We start from the raw sequence: 17,580 nt of genomic DNA, 5'->3' as shown, positions 1-17,580 counted from the left end.
TATTCATTCATACGTAGGTAAAGTATTTATTTATTTATTTATTTATTTATGTATCAACTGCTGTATTTATTTTGTTGAATTGAATTTTTTCAATATAAATTCAATTCTGTCAAAACTCAATAACAAACATCCACATAGAGTAGACCGTAGTTATTGATGCAAATGAGATCCACATGTCAATTACCCATCAATATATTTCAATCCGCCTGCATTTATACTTTGTAACGGGTCGTCCTTCAGTCTAACCATTGGTAGCCAAAGATCACGCTCTCTTCTTTTAAGCCGAGTGAGATTGCCGAACATAGTCGAAGAACAGAATCCTTTAAGTTAGTTTGAAGGAAAGAGAAAGATATAATGCTGACTTGGGCTAGAACGAACTAAATAGTTAGATGACCCAAGATTCCGAGTAATCCCGAAGAATTCTCGGGAAATGACGTACTTCCGCTTACGTTGAGATTCTCTTCCCTAATCTGAGGATTACAGGGCTCAATCACTTTGTCCCAGTTCGTTGAGTAGAGTGGTAGTGACGCGATTTTGCTCCGTTTATTAAAAAGTGTTCAAAGGTGATAGTGATGTGGTTTTTCTTTTCAGTTGGCTATAAATTTCTATTTTTTTACATAGCCAGAAAATAAAGTGTGTGAGTTTTTCGTGTGCGGAATAGATTTGTGTGCTGATAGAAAGATAAGGTAAAAATGTGCTTAAATTAAAGACCCGCTTTATGCTAACGATCCGTTCGAACAACCACTTTTGTTCCATCCAATTTCTCAGGTTATCATCCGTACGAAAGCACGCTCACTGGACACCGTTCGCTGACTGCGTCACTCGCCACATCCTGGAGGACAAATTTGCCCGACGCGCGATTTTCCGTCGGAAGGGAGTCGATCCGCTACCACATCGCTCCATTGGAAGTAATCTTCCGGTGGCCTAAGGAAGTCCACGTGTCGGTGAAACACCGATCATTCTACCGGCAGAAATACCAGCAGAATCAAAAAGCCCTCTTCAGCTAGTTAGATTCGGGCGAAGTGCTCCGCAGAAATTCCAGTATCACCATCCATCAGTCGCTGAATCGGTGAGTCCGTTCCGTTTTACCTATTTGATCAAGTAGACGTCCATAAATACCGAAACCGATATAAATCGATAACCGCTAGATTGATTTTCGGACCCCGCTTATAGACGGGCGCGTCCATGAAGTGATCACGTTACGATCCATGTGCACATGTGACTGCGTTCTCGGAAGCACCCTCCGGAACGCACACAAATAATAACACCCGGGTGTACAAGCTTTTGCCATTCATCGCTTGCCGCTCCTGAAGATGTCATCATAACCTGTGGTTGGGTCGAACAATGAGATAAAAAAGCACACTAACGAACTAGTAGATAGGGATAGAAAGAAAACGCACACAATAGAAAGCTAGGCCTAGGAATCAGCATGCAGAAATAAATTATACTTACCGTGAAATCATGTCCAATTTACTAAATACATTACAATCTATGCTTAAAGTTAAATAAATGTTTTTTGCTAGTGTAGCTAGATAGAGTTTTTAGTTGACTGAAATGTTTCCACGTCACTTCGGTTATGTTGAGTCCGCTTTCTTTACCACATGGTAAATTTGAATCTGTTAAGAATAATCTCTTCCACTTTAGTAGCGGTATCTGGTGACCAACATTGACCCTGCCTATGATGAGCTTTTAGGCATGGAGAGTTTCTACCGGGTGATTTGGAAGGTGAACTTTGAGTCTTGGTGAGTTTGGTTGTTTAGGGTCTTAGAACCTGTTCTGGGACGAGGTCAGTGTGCCTAGCCGGACCGATCCGGATTCTTCTTGAAGGATTCTGTTATTTGACTTGCGTTAGTGCAGTCTCATCCGGGCAATCTATGACATGGCGGTAGTCTCCGAAAGGAGTGGCGCTAAAACTACGCGCTTTTAAAAGATCGGTCCGCTCCGGCTACATGATGAATACTCGAACCGATGGATATTTGACTTTGCTAGGAAAGTTTGCCCAGATTCTGTTCCTACGCAGAGCATTATACGGGAATCTCCTCCAAATAATGGTTTTATTAATAACCCATTTTCAATGATGGAATTTTCTATAGCACTCTTGTCTTGTAACAATAACGCTCCAGGGCTGGACAGAATTAAATTCAACTTGGTGAAGAATCTGCCCAACCTCGCAAAAAGACGTTTGTTGGAATTGTTCAACAAGTTTCTTGAGCAAAATATTGTTCCACCTGACTGGAGACAAGTGAAAGTTATCGCCATTCAAAAACCGGGGAAACCAGCTTCCAATCACAACTCATATAGACCCATTGCGATGTTGTCCTGCATCAGAAAATTGTTCGAAAAAATTATTCTACGACGTCTCGACACTTGGGTCGAGACGAACGGTTTGTTGTCAGATACTCAGTTTGGCTTCCGTAGAAATAAAGGGACGAATGATTGCCTTGCATTACTTTCGTCTGACATCCAAATTGCCTTCGCTCAAAAGCAACAAATGGCATCTGTATTTTTAGACATTAAAGGAGCATTTGATTCAGTTTCCATTGATGTTCTTTCAGACAAGCTTCACCAAAATGGACTCCCAGCGGTTATAAATAATTATTTGCACAACCTTTTGTCAGAGAAACACATGCATTTTTCACATGGCGATTTGGCAACACTCAGAAATAGTTACATGGGTCTCCCGCAAGGCTCATGCCTCAGTCCGCTCCTCTATAATTTTTACGTAAATGACATTGACAGCTGTCTAGTAACCCCATGTACACTAAGACAATTGGCAGATGATGGCGTGGTTTCAGTTACTGGACCCAAAGCTATTGATCTGCATAAACCATTGCAAGATACCTTAGATAACTTGTCCGATTGGGCTGTTCATCTTGGTATCGAATTCTCTGCGGAGAAAACAGAGTTAGTCGTCTTTTCAAGAAAGCATGATCCCGCGCAGCTTCAGCTCCATATGATGGGAAGAATGATCCAACAGGTTTTAACTTTTAAAAACCTCGGGGTGTGGTTTGATTCCAAATGCACGTGGGGAGGACACATTAGGTTTCTGATAACAAAATGCCAACAAAGAGTAAATTTTCTTCGAACAATAACAGGATCTTGGTGGGGTGCTCATCCGGAAGATCTAATAAAATTGTATCAGACAACGATACTTTCAGTGATGGAATATGGATGCGTTTGCTTTCGTTCCGCTGCAAACTCTCATATTATCAAACTGGAGCGAATTCAGTATCGTTGTTTGCGAATTGCTTTAGGGTGCATGCATTCGACACATACAATGAGTCTTGAAGTTCTGGCGGGAGTTCTTCCATTAAAAGATCGATTTTGGGAGCTTTCATCACGCCTGCTAATAAGATGTGAGGTGCTGAATCCCATGGTAATTAATAATTTCGAACGACTAGTCGAGCTTCGATCTCAAACAAAATTCATGACAGTATATTTTAACCATATGTCACAGCAAATCAACCCTTCAAGATATATTCCTATCCGTGTCAGCCTCCTAAATGTCCCTGACTCAACTTTATTTTTCGATACATCCATGCAGCGCGAAGTGCGTGGAATCCCGGATCATCTACGTTCGACGGAAATCCCAAAAATATTTTCAAGTAAGTTCAGGCATATTGACTCTGAGAAAATGTTTTACACGGACGGATCGCGAATTGAAGAAGCGACAGGGTTTGGTATGTTCAACAATAATGTTTCGGCCTCATTTAGGCTTCAAGAACCTGCATCTGTTTATATAGCAGAGCTAGCAGCAGTTCATTATAGTTTGAGTGTAATCGTCACATTAATTCCAAACCATTATTTCCTCTTCACAGATAGTCTGAGTGCAATTGAAGCCATTCGCTCAAACATGACTGGCAAGACTGAACCGTTTTTCCTGGGCAAAATAAAACAGTGCCTGAACGACATATTGAACAATAATTATCTAATCACTATAGTCTGGGTCCCGGCTCATTGCTCCATTCCTGGCAATGAAAGAGCCGATATTTTAGCCAAACGTGGTGCTATTGAGGGTGAAATTTATGAGAGACCAATTGCTTTCAACGAATTCTATAGCTCGTCTCGCCAAAGAACACTTGCCAGCTGGCAAGCTTCTTGGGATAAAGATGATCTGGGTCGGTGGATGCACTCAATTATTCCGAAAATATCGACAAAGGCATGGTTCAGGGGACTGGATGTGAGTAGAGATTTCATTCGTGTGATGTCCAGACTCATGTCCAATCACTACACGTTAGATGCACATCTCCTTCGAATTGGGCTCTCCGAGACTAATCATTGTGCTTGCGGAGAAGGTTATCGGGATATTGATCATGTCGTTTGGACATGCGTGGAGTATCGTGATGTCAGATCTCAACTAATAAATTCTTTGCGTACCCAAGGTAGACTATCCAATATCCCAGTTCGAGACATTCTTGCTTGTCGTGACCTTTCATACATGAAACTTATTTATCATTTCATAAAGAAAACTGGAGTTTCAATTTAATAAAGGCCCCTTTCAAGACTTAGTTCTGATCCCAGCTGCGTCCATGAGTTCAACCAATAGCTAAATTAGAATAAAAATTATGTAATGATACAAACAAACTCGAAACAGTTTATGAAATTATTAACAAAATGTCTGAAAATAACAGCTTATTTTATAATTTATAGAAGTTAATCGTTTGGTTCAAATAATATTTCCGAGTAGATTTCATAATTAATGACGAGTTACCTAAGATGATATTTAAGTAATAAGAGAATATGTTTTAATAAATGCAAAACGTTGTGACTATGTTAGAATTAAATTAGGATAAGAATATTATGTAAAAGTGATGCTACGGCGAAGAAAAACTTATGTAAACTGCCTTAAGAAATAAACGTATTTATGAAAAAAAATATAGAATGAATGTACATGTACATGAAGTACAGAAGTAACACGAGCGGAGAATTTCATTCGTTTTATTTGATTAATCGAAGTAGTGCATGCAATGTAAATCAACCAGCTTGAATTAAAACAAAATCATTGTCTCTATAATCAACATTCAGAATGGAATATTATTGCCAGGTTAAGCAATCACTTAAAAAATTGAATAGCAGAAATTGGCCCGGAGTGTCCTATACCATTCGACACAGTTCGTTGAGCTGAGTAATGTCTCTGTATGTGTCTTGAAGCGGAAAAACAAAATCCGTAATATCTAAAATTGCCTTAAAACTATTCCAATTGGTAGTCATTGTCAGTAGACGGTCAACCAAACTAATTTCGGTTCTTCTGCTTCTCGGTTTTCGATTAACGAACGGAGATAGTAGTCATATACTCAACAATTGATCTCATTCACTTTTCTCGAATCGACTTCGATTATACCTCGGTTCCTTGGTTCCGGTTTCGGAAGTACTTTTTGGTTTTTCAAGAATCAAAGAAATTGATTTGAAGAATACTATACATTCAGATATGAGGATATGAGAGATATGAGAAAGACATCATTACACAACTAGAGGGATTAAAACATGTTTTTTTCTAATTATCAGGCCAAACTAATTTGTCCGATTATCGACGGTACTGATTTATAAAACTACTTCGTTACTAATCGTCTCGGTTTCGGAAGTATACGAAGTAGTTTTGAAAACCTCCAACTTGGATTTCTAATCGATAGCTGTTACGAAATGATCTCTGTTATGCAATTTTATTTAGATCCGACTTCCAGTTCCGAAATTAGAAAGAATGATGAGCGTAAAAAATTTCAAACCATTTTAAAAAGTGACGATGTAAATATCGTAGAATCTACAAAACTGTCTGAATTTGTTGGTCTAGATGATAGATGGCCATACAGACTGACATCGGCTATACCGGAAACAGCATTCTTCCAGAGAAGAACTTTTCACTTTCGCGTGAAGCGGTCAAGAGGAAGGCATAATTACACAGCTAAACGAAATCGAACTGGTTTTTTTCCAAAATGAAGGTTCTCCTTCGCAATCAATTGATTGAAAGAGATCGTTTTACAATTCCATGAACTGTGGGACTGAAATCTAGTTTATTAGAAAAAGACTGAAACTATTACAGCACAATTTTTTTCGTTCGAGCTATTAAGTTCAAGGATGAGTTTCGTTTGTTTGATAGTTTAAGGAATATGATTCATTTACTTCTGTTATATCTTCATACTATGCTATTATGGGATGTACGAAATAGTTTCATTTACATAAAAATATTGCATTCATTTTTAAACTACTAAGCACTATAACGTCATCTTTATAATCATTACGACCAAACGCATAATGTTAACTACATATTCAACAACAATATTAAACGGCTTACTGAAAAAAAATAAAACTCCGTTTCGTTATATGACATAATTTGTTAGATTTATTTAAGTAGAATCGAGGGAAGGAACTAAAACTTTAGGATGCGTCTGTTTCGAATCTACAAGCATGATCGAGAAGCAATTCACACAGACTGGAGTAATGAGTTAATTCAAGCAAAGTCTTGGTATTACTATTCAGTTTCAAATGATTTCGCTGCCGATTCTTAGTGTACAGAACCATTGTATGGCTGGTTCTATGACGCTAGTTTAAAGCTTTTGTCATATTTATAACCATAGTATGGTATTACTTTATACTGTGTGAATAATTACAAATAAAATTGAATTGAATATGTCTATGGCAATTATACCAATAGTCATCTCATTAGTAGAGTCGCCATGTTATTTTGCCGATTATTCGACTGTCGTTCCGAAGAATTGTGCTAAAATCGAATACAATATCTATGCTTTGGCTCTAAGAAGCAAAAGCGCAGAAAAAATAGTTCGAAAATTGTTCAATACTGCTGTTATAGCGACGCAAATGCACTTATTTTCATCTTACCCTTTAAGATGCTAAGATGCTAAGATGAACAAGGGTACCAATACCCTATATCTACGCCTATCCAATGTAGTTGACATCATACTTGAGATAGGATGTGTTTCCAATCAGCAATAACTAGTGTTTACCCATTATTTCATTCGATTGGCATCAGTTTCCAAATAGATAAAACAAATAATTTGCTTTGAGTGAAACACATGATCGGCTCATAGTGGTTCAAACTTGTGAAAATGTAAATTTAGTTTGTTTGTTAGTAGGGTCATCAACAGAAAATTTGTGTTGATCACGTTCGTATATATTTTCTTTTCAGGTAGTTTCATACTGTCAAAGAAATGAATAAGAAAAATAAACCTCTTCCTCTAAAAATGTTATCAAGTTATCAAGTAGGGGGGATATTTTTAAACCAACTCAAATAACCCACTTTGTAGAGTTATTAAAAACTTTTTTGCAATTATCATAGAATATCTTCATGTCGTTAAAAATATATTTGATACATTTGAAAACGTTGAGTTTTACTAAATTATCTTTGTATATATTGAACACCAAATAATAATTATTGTTTTACTATACACTATGACAATTTAATAACGGAAAGTGTATTTTTTCGAATGTTTTTTAAGAAGACACTTTGAGAGTTAAATCAACGGTTGAGGCTCTAATATGTTAGCTTCATATTTCCGTCGATTCTTAGGTCTGTGCACGATGGCCAAGAAAAAAACCGTCATCGCTGAATGTGCAAAATCATACGTAAAACACCTGCTTCATCATACACACTTCGGTTCTTCTTTGCTGGAAGCAAAAAATGCTCGCGATAAAAGGTGGGTTTCACCTTTCAGTGATCAACCCGCCACCTGTTATTGAATAGCCAAAAATAGGATTACCGTGCTAGACGCTAGAGTGATTGTGCATGATGCATGAACGATGCTGCCGGTGCAAGCTGAAACACAGTAGGTATGTACATTAAAATGCAATCGGGTACTCACGGAAATAGTTGAGTGCCTCTCGCGTCTGGTCGGTTGTTAATCCGAGTCCATCCTGTGGAATCGGTAGCGCCGGATAGTTGACGAACCAATCCTGGTTCTCGTACCCGCCAAAGGTGGTGGTTGTGTCCGCTCGAACCTTGTACTTGGGGATCTGCTCCTCCAACAGCGAGAAGATCTCAACCTCCGGTAGATTGTCAGCGCTGCATACCTCTGTTGGATGAGAATTCATTGGTTAATATTGAGCAGACCTGTATGTTGCTTGCGTTAGATATTTATGTTTACATGAACAAAGTGATGTTCTGTTCATAAAATAATGCTTTTCACCCTAGAAGGTTTGACTTAGCTGTCGTAATTGTGTACAATCGATTTTAGATAGACTATATTTAAAGCTTGAGAAAGGTATGAATCAAGGGCCTCTCGTCGGTGTGGTGTTTCGTATGATGCAGCGTTCAAATATGTTTTGATCTATGCATTGAAGCGCGTAACGTACGTGATTTGCGAAGGCCGTACGTCTCTAGACGTGTAACTGTAGCTGTAAATTAGACTTCGTACTGCTTGCAACGTTCGTAGTTTTACTTTAGGATAGCAGGTAATATTGGACATAAATTCATTTATCGTTAAATTAATTTAATTGCTTTGTTTAATTTAAAGCGATACAATACGGCCGTGTCTATTCCGTCACGTCTAAAATCTTTTATAAATCTATAACGGTCAGCTCAACTGTGCATAAATAGAGTTGACCTGTAAAAATCATCGTCAACCAGATGGTTTAGCAAATCACAATTTGTCGGTTTGCCAAAACATGATATATCAAGGTCATTTTTATTTACAAATGTCGAGCGATGTTCAAATACCACCAAAAGGAATTGCTATCTATGTGCTGGTTGGCGCATAGTTTTACAACGATGTTCACGCAGGCGAAGAAAATTTTGTTTCGCGCCGCTGATGTTATGGATGTGAATTTCTCTCAACGAATTCGTTGTTGTGAATCACATCGTAAATCGGATGGAAAGTTTTAATTAGATACAGATCAACCTTTGCACGTCTAATGTAGTTCGCTAAATATGATTAAGAAATATTTAGTGTCAGCGTCAATGAATTTTCTGGTAGATTATAAATATAAACTCTGGTACCAGTGACACACTGAATTCCGGATTACATCGGACAACTTACCCGTACAGCAGGCCACATCCCGTTTTTCCACTTTGACTGGCTGCTTGCAAGACTGTTGCATCAGCAACCGTCTCTGTGGTAGTCCTGGCAGGTGTTTTTCGATTGTCGCCTGCGTAACAGGACTGAGGGGGGTCCTGGCCCCACATTGTGAGGCCGCCAGTTTGGACTGGTAATGGTCCTAGAATGACAAGACAAGGAAAATAATTGAATTAAACTGTGAATAGAATTCGTATTGGTATTATGACAACATATACAAACGGTTCAAAATTATCTACAAACAGCAGCTCATAAACGTCTTTTTCGTATTACCTACTACCATCTTAAACCTGACCTCTAACTTGGTTGCGACAACATTCCCACACTTAAAATATTTGGATTGTTTTTTATTTTCGTTTTCTTTCCGGAACTCAATGTAAATTATGTTTATCGGTGGCGAACAATGTCAAGGTCAGTTTATTATTCGCTTCTCTTTCTTTACCCAACGATCTCACATAACAATATAAAACAACGATAATGCCTAGTCAACTTTGAACTTACCGAACTAGATAAAAATTACGTTCGGAGCCTGAGCCGGATCCGGTAAAAAATATATATGTACATCAGGTGCGAGAAAAATCTAGACTTTTTCTCTAACAGCTATTTTATCGCATTCGCTATTTGCTGAATATAGTTCATGGGTGCTGTCACGTGCCAAAATGAAAATGACATAATATTCTACTGTGATGTGAGAGTGGTCGAAAACGTGAGCTATGTAGAATAACGCTAGAAAATGATATTGTTGGCCACACATTGTAACGGAACTATAGATATGATTGCGTTATATATACTCTATTTAAATGCATCATTCTCGATTGAATTGCAGTGGAGTGCTCTGAGATCAAACAGAAGTGCGAAAAATCCATCGTATTCGATTAGCACTTCTGAACCAAAGTGCTACTTTGAAGCAAAAAATTAGAGGGTTGTATTCAAGACACGACCGAGCACAATAACATTAAAAATGAAATGTTTCTAGGGTTCCCATAATAAATACGAAAATGAAGATGATAATGATGATGATACACCAAACTAAAAACTTATTCAATTGACTATTTACAAACTTGTTCTAGTTTAAGCGCTTAGATTGTTAGCGAATGATAAAATTGACAATTAGATTCTTTCTTGATAATTGATTCTATTCAATTTTGATCCCTTTCCACAAATGTTTACATTGTTAAGTTTTTGAATAACGTTCTTTAACTAGAAGTCAATTATGATGAATTCAAAGTTACTCGAAATCTCAATTTTCAGATACAAACAATCTAAAGATTTGAACCTGAACAAATAAAATTATTTTTTTATGATAATAATTTTCGAAAAACGCACAAACTTATTAATTTTATAAACAGTTAATCGATCCAAGAGAAGATTTTATATATTTTAACGAAAAATGTTGTGTTGGAGTTTACACTCAGTAATAGTGTAATTTTATTAATGCTTCCTCAAAATCGTCGATAATCTTCGGAAAGTGTCGGTAAATAATATGGCAACAATACGAGGAAGAAAACATGTGAAACAATCCGCATAAAATATTTAGTTACTTACATTGATTTTCGCTTTGGCATATTAGGAATATACGGAATGGATACGCAACAAAATTAAGAAATTTTGTTCATATCGTAGCTTGATGCTATTAATACATGAATGAACATTGTCATAGTTACAACGCGTGTAGTCATCAGACGCTTATTGTTTTGAAGCAAATTATAATTAAACTGAAACTGGCGGTTAACCAAATTCTACGAGGGTTCCTATTCAAACGATACATGTAAAATCGCAGGTAAACTTACCTTCAGTTTATCTTTGATACTATATGATATTGCATCTAATTGTACTGTATATGTGAGCCTGTGGAACTCATTTATACTACTAAACCGAGGAGGCCGCTTTTAGATAAGTTTCAGAATTTAATTTTGAATCATTTGAAGCGTTTAATTCCTGGTGGGACAACATCTTGTTCAGTTACATTGTCACGTTTTGTTCGTATGGGATTTGATATTTAAGTATGGAAACCGATCCGTTGGCAAATTAAAACATTTTTAAGTTTACAATATTGAAGCTTTGGAATCATTTAAATTAGGAAAATCCATTAACAAATCATCGAGGAACAAGCGCTGCAAATTAGATCCGAAAAATCAATCGCCGATAATTCTAAATTGACCTGATAGTTACCAGAGAACCAAAATAAAATACTCAATTCAAACCAATTTTTTAATGGGATGCAATTGAAATATTCAAATGTCGTTATCTCATAATAGGCATTTTTAATGGTAAAATCGACCAAAAATTTGCTTAAATACATGGGATATTTCGAAAGAATCGGTAAACACGCTGATTCGGTTCTTCAATATCTAGATGTTATATAAAATACTCAAGCGAAAACGGTGTTGCGCAGACAACAGGAAATTTCACCAACGCATAATGCAAAAGCGACAATCCAGCAAGTGAACGCATATACAATTCAGTCATCAGCTCACTGGAAGAGCTACTTGTTTCATTCACAGTCAAACATCAACTAGGCAAAGAAATATTGTGCAGCCTATATTTATAGATTTTTCTTCATACTACGCAGAACGATGCGGTGTTTTTTATGCATGACGCAAAGCCTCCTATGTCGAACAAGAAGTTGACGTCATTTTGTACAACTGGGATTGGTGGATGAAAACATAGGTCGATTCCAACAATTTTTTCAATAGTATGCTATTGAAATACTGAAACGACGTCGTCATACATGTTTAAGTTAAAAGTTTCCGAATCGATTGGTTGTTAAATTATAACAATCCATCAACAAATAACCGAGTTATTAACGTTCAAAATTATGACACAAAAAGGTTACGCGACTATTTTTGAAACTTTTAATTGACACCCGGCCCCATATAGTGAAGAGTAAGGCATTTTTAATGCCAAAAGATGCCTAGGGATAAATAATATACTTTAAAAATTTTTTTTTTTATTATATATACAATTAGAAATTTTTTGAAAATTTGGTTCAGGATTACACAAAACAATACAATAGTCAATAATTCATGCGTCAATCGAAAGTTTTAGAATCCAGGGAGTTGGATCATATTTGACCACCGAACAGACGTCAAAGCGGTCAAAACCACGAAAAAAATTGTTTTTATTCATACGAAACATACGGGGCCGGCTTTGATTAAACAGAGAAAAAAAATACATCATCATTGTGGATTTGTCTAGAACTATCGTAAAAAAAAATATTCAAATATTTTGCATAATACAAAGCATTATTCGAACTAAATTTTGTAATTTTTTCGCAGAAAACTATTGAAACGTAAACCGGTGAAGGAGTACTCTCGAGGACGTCTTTTCGAAACTTGCTGTTCCGAGACTCCAAATAATTTGAAATTGTTTGATGCATGATAAAAGTAATTTGAATTTAGCATGTACAAAAATTTGAAATAGATTCGAAACGCATTATTTAGCATCGAGTTGAAAATTTATTCGGATTATTCATAGAAAGCATAAACCATTTAAAACTTATGAGAAGACACTGTTGTGGGACGGTTGACGCTGCTGTAATTCGGCGTGGATAGTTATTGTATGTTCCTTTATCGTGAAAATTTAAAAAAATTGTGTAAAATTAGTTGTTCAAAGTGTTTATGATGTTTCGATTCGAATTGAGACGAAACGATTCGTCTTTGTTCATGGAAGGAAAACAGGTATCAACAAATTTGAAAAAGTAAAGGGTGATATGATTGAAAATTGGACAGATTCAAATCTTTGCTAAACGTGGTTAAAGCCGGGGTAAAATAAATGATATAAAAAAAAAATTGCTAAACGTCCGCGATGTCGCAAGCAAATTGAAAGTGTCTTCTACTACCGAACATTCACCTAAAAAGGAGCAGGAATGTCGATTTACAGGTAATGACTCTAAATCATGATAAGCAAAACAAGTACGATCGATGAAGTTATAAATGAATATTCTGACGATGTTTGATGGCGAAGCACACGACTAACAAAATCTACGTCAACCCTTTCGCCCCGGATTAAACAAGTACTGTCCCAGTTTGGAATATTTTTTTTAACTATTTCAGAATGAACCGCTAATGGCTGAAACGACATTAACAAATTACAATACAGTGTGCGAATAATAAGGTGATTTCGAAGAGTAAATTTTACCAACAAAAGGGACCGCCGGTAACACGAAAAACTACCGTTGTAGTTAATTTAACTTCGTTTTTGACCTTCGAAAGACTTGGAACTTTGCTTAAGGAGAAAATGCACCTCGATTTAAAACAGGTAGGTATATTTACTTCAAATGAATAAAATGAGTAATATTATTTACATTCAATTTTATAAGGAGTGCAAAGCAAAAAAATTTCGCTGGAGACAATATTAATATGGAAGTCTTACAAGAAACTAAATCAGAAACCATCAATACCCATAGACAACGATACTTTTTCTACACTACCCTCAAGAAACCCCCATTTTTTTAGACAGAGCTGAATAGCAATAGAACACTCTTATCAACGAAACCATCATCTGTGACCAATGTACAACGAGGTATGCCTGGATAAATAAGACAGAAAACCCCCACAACGATGTTTCGCTTATTACAGCGACGCCGAACCAATGGATGAGAACGTGAATTGTGAGCCATTGCCCCCACTCTTTTTCATTCGCTGAATAGCCAGGGGAGCACCTCTCCGCTAAGGGAAAAAACCAATCAGTTATAATTTTTTTTGTATGTGCAAATCACGTTATACCGATTGCATATGAGCCAGAGCAAAAATTATTAAAAACAAATAATTTGTTTGATAAACTTCATAATTTTTAGGATCTTCATAACACAAAAAAAAACAAATCGAAAACACAAAATTTTGAAAAACCAAATAAGAAAAAAAAACAGAATAAAACAACATTTATGTTAAAGCATTTTCACACCACGTTGAAAACACAAAAAATACTAGCTACAGATTTCGAAGCCGATTCTTAGTGTACAGAACCATTACATGGCTTGTGCTAAGATCCTATTGAGCCTAATCCATCCAAGTCGAGGCTATATTTGAGCTGACTTAGAAGACCAACGACCTATGTAATCACCAACCATTCGGATCTTAACAAATCTTAACAATGTAAATTTAAATAAAAAGCGCCACAAGTCCACTATAATTCGAAGCTTACAAATATCATTGGCGTATGAGCGCATTGAGCGATCACGAAATTCGTTCACCGTTCATCAGATGAATTAAGTTTTACAACTTGCCAAAGGCAACCAAACACAGCTAATGCATTCCAAGCTACGAGTAATTGAACTCAAAGTCCAACAGAACCGTAATAGAATGAATGATGTGTTCCGATTATGTAACGAGAGTGTAGTGCAGCAGATGAAAATACACCCGGTGGGTGTACCATATGTCAGACAGCTAATTATGAAACCGTGGAAGATGAGACTGTTTTTAATAGCTCATGCAAGTTAACTGACTGTCTGCTTCGCTGATCTGTAAACACTCTGTTGAGTGAATGGACAACATTAAGGACAAGCAACATTTTAATGGTTTTTTAAAATAGTTTACATTGTGTTGAATTTCTGTTGGAATATAGAGTAACGCTCCATAGGAGTAGTTCAGAAGTACGCAAAAACGTTCAAATGCGTTTGATAATTAATCACAGATTAAAGGAAATTACACCTACAATGAGCTTCCGTGGTTTCATTAGTTTAAAAACATTGACTTAAAATCAGTGTAAAATCAAAATTCCTGAGAAATTTCTGTATAAATGTCAAGCTCAAGAGACCAGTAAGAGAAATTGTCATCTATAGAGAAAGTAAAGAAAGAGAAACTGTCATTTGCAATTAGGACCTTCACTAATGTTCATCTTGTTTTGGATGATTATGAAAAACTTCTATAGTATAGTATAGTATAGTAGAGTCTTCTTCAGAAAAAAAAATTTCCGTGATTCTTTAAGGGGCGGGTAGGGTCTGACACTTTTGAAAAATCATTAATTATTTTCTTTATATTTTCAGATAGTAAAACATTTCAAGAATATTCTGTGAAAATTTCATGTCTATTGGAATAAAACTTCGGAATTTATAGTCCTTTATCTATGGCTATCTCATTCTACGAAGAAGCAAGAGCTCGGCGCACAGGCCCAAGATTTCTACTTCGATTGACTTTAAAACTTGACAAAACATTCTTGAAATGTTTCATTATAATAAATTATAAAAGAAAAAATATGTTTTTTTTAAAGGTTAGACCCTTCGGGCTCCCTTGAGTATTAAATTGTTTCCATTGATTTTATAGACAAAAAACTTTAAACGCGTTTTTCTCGAAAGCAGGTTTTGAAAGTCCGTGTCCATCGTCATTCAAAAACTACTGCAAAATTTTTTTTTAAATTTTGCACACACTTTCTACATATAAAAACCCAGACCGCAACGTTTTCCTTTTCGTTGTTTGTTACTTTGGGGAGGTTTCACAGCTACAAAATGGCGAATTTTTTCGTGGAAAATCGTAGTTTTCACTTTGAACAGACACCAAAAATTGAAAATATTACAAAAAAATGAAAACGTTGGGGTCTAGAAAAACTTCTACTCTAACTTTGTTCATTTTTGATAAGTCTGCGCTGAGATACAGTGGACACCGCAAATCATGATTTTTAAGAAGCGTCCTCAAAAATACCTCTTCACCAACTTATTTCTCAATATTTTTTCACGAAAAAACTACAAAATATTGTTCGAATGATGCTTTTTATCATGCAAAACATTGGAATTTATTTTGTTGAACGATAGTTCTGGAAAAAATTCTCAAAAATGATGATTTTTTTCATCGTTTAGACCCAGTTGAAGTGTTTTCCAGATTTTTAAAATGATATTTCTGCCAGCGGGTCCATTTTGTTTTAAATTATGCATTGGTAACATATAATAATATAATATAATGCTCTTAGAGTATCAAAATAAGGTTCTTATTTGCGAACAAACTATGTCAAGTATCAAGTTCATCTACAGTTCCAAAGGAAAGGTGCGCAAAAATTTAATACAGACTGGAGTGATAATAACATATAATATAAAAATAGTACACCATAATCAGTTTTAATAGTTTGATATTCACTCTCTTCAGCTTCATAATAGCATTATAAAAACATTCATAATTTTATTGCATTTAATCAATTCCTTTCCGGGCAAATTCAAAGCTGGAATACTATTGTGATTACTTGGTTACTGTGGTTACTGATTAATCCAATGAAATTTATCTTTTGCGTCCGACTTTATGCAATATTTTAACCTTCAAGCATCGAAATCTCTTCGTAGGTTTTCAGAAAACTCAATTCTAAGGCGGTTTATATATTTCATCTCTAGTCACATACAAGATTTAGTTTGTTTCATTTCTAGTCATTCACAAATGACTTGAGTGTTTTCATTGATTTCCTGATAAAGGGAATAACAACCCCCAATGTGTCAGAAAACAATAGTCTTCTTGAAAAAATTTGTAACTTCTTCTATAATATCATTTTGTCGAATTGGAATTTTGACCTGGTATAATCAAGAAAAATCGTTCAACAATTGATAAAAATCTCATTTGTGAAGATTTCATAAATGAAATTCCAATTTAATGTACAAAATTTGTCAAACATTCCAATAATAAGAAATTTCTAGCTCTATTTCAAGATGAAATTGAAAGTTTATAAGTGTTGTTTACACTTTTTTCTAATTACTGGTGTAGCAGATTAATTTATTCTATCAGTTTGTTTCAAAATGCGTAGATTTTCAGCATAACATCGTCAAAATATTGTCACAGAATGATAGCAAAACTGGGATGAGTTAGTGAGAAAGCGAAGAGCAATCTTTGAATCAATCAGAAGCAGTCGCAGTTGCAATCAGAAATAAGAAGATTGACGAAAAAGCCCTGTGACATCCGATTACAAGTTCTTGTTGGGTCACAATATTATACGACGCGAGATGGGGAAGTAATGAACCAGTCTAAAATTGCGATTCAAGGGCGGAAATTTTGGAAAGAGAGCTATGATCTGGCAAGCTATTTATGGCTGCGGCAAAATTTAGCAACCTTTCATCACATCAGATGAAACGACATTAACCCGCCGAATTGTCTGCAAATTCAATCAGTTGAAGAAAGCCACATGGTTCGGCTGCCGAAAACATTGAACAATTAGAAAAAAGATCGGGTAAAAGTGTATCCAAGAAGTAGGGAAACGGTAACCCTATTCATTTTAGTTCCAGTAGCCATCTCATACAAGAAAACCATTAGTTAGAGAGATCTGTAGTCTCTGTTCGATAGATTGGATTTAAGAGTAAAATGAAATTAGGTGCATTTGCTTCGAGTTTCGCGTCGCTATATCAGCAGTATTACACAATTCTCGAATCATTTTTTCTGCGATATTACTTCTTAGCACCGGAGCAAAAATATTGTATTCGAATCAAAATTCGTTGATTGAAAGTCGAGTAATCGGAAAAATAATGTGACGACTCTACTAATAAGATGACCTATATCCTCGTCTACAAGAAGATGCGCCAGCTATCCAACAATCGCTAGATAGCAAATATAAAGCATACTAATCTGTTGTACTACCCTAATAATTACAG

At 35.9% G+C, this 17,580-nt stretch overlaps 1 protein-coding gene across 2 annotated transcripts in view; it reads right to left on the bottom strand.

The window, feature by feature from the left end:
- The window catches only part of LOC131428228 (trafficking kinesin-binding protein milt), a 305,336-nt gene that overhangs the window by 215,798 nt on the left and 71,958 nt on the right, over nucleotides 1-17,580 (bottom strand). For both annotated transcript variants that reach the window (XM_058591996.1, XM_058591992.1), the window contains 2 exons: nucleotides 8,988-9,165; nucleotides 7,815-8,024 (listed from right to left, as the gene is read on the bottom strand). In XM_058591996.1, the coding sequence (XP_058447979.1) occupies nucleotides 7,815-8,024; nucleotides 8,988-9,048 (271 nt within the window). In that variant the 5' untranslated portion in view covers nucleotides 9,049-9,165. The remainder of the gene's footprint in view (nucleotides 1-7,814; nucleotides 8,025-8,987; nucleotides 9,166-17,580) is intronic.

Source organism: Malaya genurostris, chromosome 2 (genome assembly GCF_030247185.1).
Source record: "Malaya genurostris strain Urasoe2022 chromosome 2, Malgen_1.1, whole genome shotgun sequence".
Lineage (NCBI taxonomy): Eukaryota > Metazoa > Arthropoda > Insecta > Diptera > Culicidae > Malaya > Malaya genurostris.
This window is presented reverse-complemented; position numbering and strand designations above follow the sequence as displayed.